The sequence below is a fragment of the Vipera ursinii genome, assembly GCF_947247035.1.
Source record: "Vipera ursinii genome assembly, chromosome: 5".
Classification (NCBI taxonomy): domain Eukaryota; kingdom Metazoa; phylum Chordata; class Lepidosauria; order Squamata; family Viperidae; genus Vipera; species Vipera ursinii.
Genome location: NC_139518.1, coordinates 30,874,980 through 30,880,979, shown reverse-complemented (window position 1 = coordinate 30,880,979; position 6,000 = coordinate 30,874,980). Strand labels below are relative to the sequence as shown.

At 37.4% G+C, this 6,000-nt stretch overlaps 1 protein-coding gene across 1 annotated transcript in view; it reads left to right on the top strand.

The window, feature by feature from the left end:
• Window positions 1-6,000, top strand: part of COL4A3 (collagen type IV alpha 3 chain) — a gene marked incomplete at both ends in the record, with an annotated part of 74,670 nt that overhangs the window by 28,795 nt on the left and 39,875 nt on the right. Inside the window, one exon of the mRNA XM_083364943.1 lies at window positions 5,883-5,936. Within this exon, the coding sequence (XP_083221069.1) occupies window positions 5,883-5,936 (54 nt within the window). The remainder of the gene's footprint in view (window positions 1-5,882; window positions 5,937-6,000) is intronic.

The following is a 6,000-nucleotide window of genomic DNA, read 5'->3' as shown; positions in this document are numbered from 1 at the left end:
GCAGTTCGTGTTGAAGATCCGGAGAAAGTCTGATGCGAGCGAACCGGGGAGAAGGAGGCCAGTAATGGCCGACATGAAGATCTGACAGAGGGACGGAGCTAGCACGTAAGCAGCGGGACAACGGTAGAGCGGAGCTGACGGAGAGTGTATCCGAATATTAAATAGGAAGCGCTTGTGAAAGAGGTACTGGTTCGAAGTGGGAGCCTCACGGAGAGGAATAAGCGGCGATAGAAGTCTTGAGGGAGGCGTTTGGCAAAAACAGCAAGGGAAAGAAAGCCGAAGACTATATGACTGTATTCTAGCTGGAGAAAAGCTACAACAAGTCAAAGTCTGAGCTTTGGAGCCTTAGAGACTGAACTCTGGATTGTCGGGCGTGGAAAGCGATCAGCTTGGTCTAGTCTGGTCTATCCTGGTAAATTTTGAATTTGTGAACTTTTGAAACTTTTGAAATTCTACTCCTACTTGTCACGGGCGGCCATTTGATATAGCAATTTAGTAACTGGAGGTTTGTTTAGTGGGACACCTACTGGTCTTTGACAGCAGAGGAAGACGGAAAAGGTGCCAATTTCTGCGCCGGAAACGGGGGGGGGGAAAAAAAAAAGAAGAAGAACGTGACTTTGATTATATTCATACTATAGAATTTTATTATATAAATTGCTTAGTTGGTAATAAGTATCTGGTGGTAACTGTTTTATATATCTTTTGTCATAGAGTTAAAAGGTTTATATAAGACTCAGGGTATTATACATTGATAAAACGCTGTTAAAATTGGGGAAACATGACAAGTATCTCGGGAGCAACTAAGCCTAGCGCTGGCAAAAAGGCAGCAGCACAGGGACAGGGGATGTCCTCAAGTCCCTCCAATCAGAAATCTATAGAGGATATGCTGCAAAGGGAAAGATCTAACTCGAATTCCTTTAAAGATTTACATGCCCTTTTGCAAAACCTACACGAGGCAATGGCCAAAAACCACGAGGAGATGAAGAGAGAAATAGGCCAAATAAGAAACGACACTGGTGAATTAAAGGGGAAAATCCAAGCGATAGATGATAAATTTGAAGGGATTCAACAGCAATTAGTCAAAAATGAACAAAGACTTCAAGATATGGAAGCTAGAATGGAAAAAGAGGAAAAGAGAGTAGATGATTTAAATGAAACACTCCTTCAGGCTAATAAGGAATTAGAAACAACAGTCATTTTTCTGGAAGCAGAAAAGGCTGCTCATTATCTACGCTTCCAGAACGTTCAAGAAAAAAGAGGGAAGATCTGTTGGTCATGATGGCAGAACTGATGGCAAAGGCACTCGGTGTAGGGAAGGAGGAAATGCTGGCGGAAATTGATGAAACATACAGGGTCCAAACTAATTATGCGAGAAGGCACAACCTCCCAAAAGAAGTACATGTAAGGTTAGTTAAAAAATCAATTCGGGATGAGCTTCTGCATAGATCTAGAGAGGAACCATTAGAATTTCGGGGCCAACCAATCACCATCCTTAAACAGATACCTAAAAGGATGAGGGATCTGAGACGCGGCTATCAATTCTTAACATCCAAACTAATAAGAGAAAATGTAAACTTTAGATGGCTAACTCCAGAGGGTATTCTTGTTACGTGGCAGGATAGAAGGCATAGACTGGACACGATAGAGAAGGCAGAAGATTTTTACAAACGCCACTTCCATAGCCAAGAGGAAGTAGATTTAGAAGATCAAGATGGAAGGGAGGTAAGAGAAAGAGATACAATACGTGTGGCAATGGATGGGAAGATCTTAGCTACAGAGGATAGAAGGAACAAATCCGGTGAGTTAACAGAGAAACATGGAACTAGAGACAAGGAAGAGAGAGAGCCCCGAATCACGAGATCCACAAAAACCAGAAATAAGTAAGATGAAGGGAGGTGAGTGTAGTATTATGTCTGTGAATATTAATGGATTGAATTCGCCAGTGAAAAGGCGGAAATTTTTTAATAGGCTTATTCACCAACAATTGGATATCGTGGCAATACAAGAAGTCCATATAAAGGAACAACAAAAATATTTGTTAGTACAACCAAAAATAGGGAACCTATTCGTTTCCTTAGACCGACACAAGAAAAAGAGAGGAGTGGCACTATATGTAAACCCAAAATTGACTGCAAAACTAATTTATAACGATAAAGAGGGTAGAATACTGATAGTCGAGGTTATAATAAATCACAGGAAGGTCATGATGGTAGAGATATATGCCCCAAACCATAACCAAGAACAATTTTTCAAAACACTTCACAATAAGATATGTAGCATTGATTATGAGGAGATTTGTTTAATAGGAGATTTTAATGCTATCCTAGATATAAATTTGGATTATATGGGAAAGACGCTTAGGAAAAAGAAGAGAAGAACTCTACCGAGATCTTTTCTTAACTTGGCTGAGGAACTAAATATCCAAGATGTCTGGAGGGAAAAAAATCGTAAGGCTAGACAATATACATATTACTCCAACCGACATAACTCATGGTCTAGAATAGACATGGTGTGGATGACGAAAGAAATTAGTTCAGAAATAGATGAGGTACATATAGCGACAGGTACTTGGGCAGATCACAATCCTATTAAACTTATCTGGAAAGGTTCCAAAAAAATATCCAGATGGACGCTTCAAAGAGCAATTTTAAAAGAAGACGAATTCAAATCTAAGATGGAGAGAGAACTAAGTTTTTTCTTTAAGGAAAATAAAGCTATAGACACCTCAGTACAAAACAATTGGGATACAGCTAAGGCAATGATGAGAGGGGTAGCGAGGGCATATATGGTATATAAAAATAAGGGGAAAAGACAACAACGGGAAAGATTAGAAGAGGAATATAAGAGCTTAGAAGTTACACTCCAACAAGATCCACAAAAAGAGAATATCAAGCAATCTATGGATCTGATTAAACACAAACTTAACATTCTAGACAAAGAGAAATTGGCACAACAATTGAGAAACACGAAACAAAATTTTTTTGAAAATGCAAATAAACCGGGCCGGTGGCTCGCATACAAATTGGGAAAACAAAAGGGGAAAAACTGGATTCACGAACTACGAGATGAGGAAGGGAGAATATTCCACCAGGAGGAAAAAAAAAAATTATAGCCCAGGAATTTTATGAACGTTTATATAAAGAAGATAGCCAGGCAAGTGTGGAGAAAATGGAGGAATATTTTCAAAGAGCCAAACTACCTAAGGTCACAGAAGATACCAGAAATATGTTAAACGAGGAAATTCGACTATCTGAGGTGATAAAAGCTATTAATGCACAAAAGAATAATAAAGCATCGGGACCCGATGGTCTTCCATCAGAGATTTATAAAGAATTACAAAATATCCTAGCTCAACCCCTAGTGGAGGTATTTAACGCAGTATTAGAAGGCGCAAGGACGCCTAAATCTTGGCTAGAGGCAAACATAACCCTTATTCCGAAAGATAACACAGACCATACATTAATCCAAAATTACAGACCCATATCACTTCTTAACTCGGACTACAAGATATTTACATCAATTATAGCGGAACGATTGAAACGATTTCTGAATGATTTCATACACGCAGATCAAAATGGTTTTCTCGCTAAGAGACACACTAAGCACAACATTAGAATAATATTAGATACATTGGAGTACTATGAATTACATAGCGAACAACAGATGGCATTACTTTTCTTGGACGCCCAAAAGGCATTTGACAATGTTAAATGGTCTTTTTTGTGCCAACAGCTTAGCTTTATGAATATGGGTGAAAAATTTATAAATATAATTAGGGCAATTTATGACAATCAGGAAGCAAAAATAATTATTAATGGGGAAGCATCTAGCAAGTTTCAAATTCAAAAGGGAACACGGCAAGGCTGCCCCTTATCACCGTTGCTGTTTATATTGACTCTTGAAGTATTAACGAGAACTATAAGAAACGACCCAAAGATAAAAGGATTAACCATTAAAAAGGAAACCTTTAAATTGCAAGCTTTCGCGGACGATCTAGTTTTTATTATGGAGGATCCATGTCAGACGGGACCAAAGCTATTGGAAGAATTATCTAAATATGGTGAGGTTGCCGGACTGCGAATAAATAGAAATAAGACCAAGATGATTGTTAAAAATATGACCAATAAACAAAAAGGTAATCTGGCCGAAATCACGGATATAGAAATAGTCAAGAAAATAAAATATTTAGGGATTAACATTACGGCTAGATGCACTTCACTCAAAAAGGATAATTATGATAGTGTAGTGAATCAAATAAAAGGTGACCTGGAAAGATGGGGAAACCTAAAACTCTCATTATTGGGAAGAATCGCTGTCATTAAGATGAATATTCTGCCTAAAATCCTGTTTCTGTTTCAGAATATCCCAATTCAACTCGACTCTAAATTTTTTCGAAATTTGGATAAATTATCACTAAATTTTATTTGGCAGGGGAAAAAACCAAGAATTAAATTGAAATATTTACAAGACACGAAGGAAAATGGGGGTTTTGGATTGCCAGACTGGGAATTATATTACCACGCCGCGGCCCTGAGCTGGATTAGAGAATGGGTAATCTTGAGAAATAGAAGACTATTAACTTTAGAGGGTCACGATTTGCAATATGGCTGGCATGCTTTCCTATGGACGGAGAAACAAGGTCTTTTCTCGCATTTTCAAAGACACCGGATCAGGCAAGCGCTACTCAATACTTGGAAAAAAATTAGATCTCACAATTACACCAAAATACCGGTCTGGCTATCCACCCTTGAAGCGATAGTTTACCCAAATCTGTTTGATTTGGGTAACATAATCTCATACAAGGATATTCTGAATGAGGAGGGGGAATTGAAACTTAGGAATGAACTAGAATTACAAGGTATAAAACTCGATTGGTGGGCCTACTTACAAATCCAATCGAGATTTAGGAAGGATAAAAATGAATGGGGGATATACACCTCTGAAACAGCATTGGACAAAATATTATTGGGACCGGACTCTAAACAAATAAGGAATTTTTATAAATTACTTTTGGGATATAAGCTGTTTGAAGAGCAAGTGAAAGACCCCATGTTGATCTGGGCTAACAATCTAGGACATAACATCGACCTAGATACTTGGCAAACAATTTGGGATAGGAATAAAAGGATAACACTGGCCTCATCGTATAAAGAAAATTTATTTAAAATGTTTTACCGATGGCATCTTCCCCCAGCCCGCTTAGCAAAAATGTACACAACAGTATCTCCCAAATGTTGGAAGTGTTCTGAAGAGATAGGCACATACTTCCACACGTGGTGGTCTTGCAGTAAAACACAAAAATTTTGGAGAATGATTTGGATTTGGCTGAAAGAAATATTGAAACAAGATCTGGAGTTTAGTCCAGAACTTTTCTTGTTGGGAATCACGAAAGAGAAATATCCTAAAGATGTGCTATACTTAACGATCCATATTATCACAGCAGCTAGAATATCATTTGCGCAAAAATGGAAAAAGAATGAGATCCCAGGACAAAAAGAGGTTATTAGGAAAATTTGGGATTGCGCTGAAATGGACAGATTAACTTTGGAATTAAAGAATAAAGATCAATCAGACTATTATAGAATTTGGAACAAATTGTATCTTTGGATGGATAAAAAGAAAGGTCTCTATTAGGTTTTACAGACTAGCTCACTGTTTTAAATATTGTGGTATTTCACCGATTTGTAATCTAAGTGTATTTAAGTGTATTTTTGATGTACATATATACATGTATATATATATATATTTAAACATTGTAGACAAAAAGGTTTGTCAGCTCGCTGGTACTGTGTCCAATGTTTTTAAATAAAAAATTTAATAAAAAATTTAAAAAAAAAAAAAAAGAATGTTAAATTAATTTAATACCTGTTATATTTCTGCAGGGAGAAAAAGGTCAGAATGGTTTGCTAGGATTGCCTGGAAAAGTTGGAACTAAGGTAAGAAAGAGAGAGGGAGATTTTTCCAATATTTGGTTTCCCTGATCAAGCACTATTCATTAAT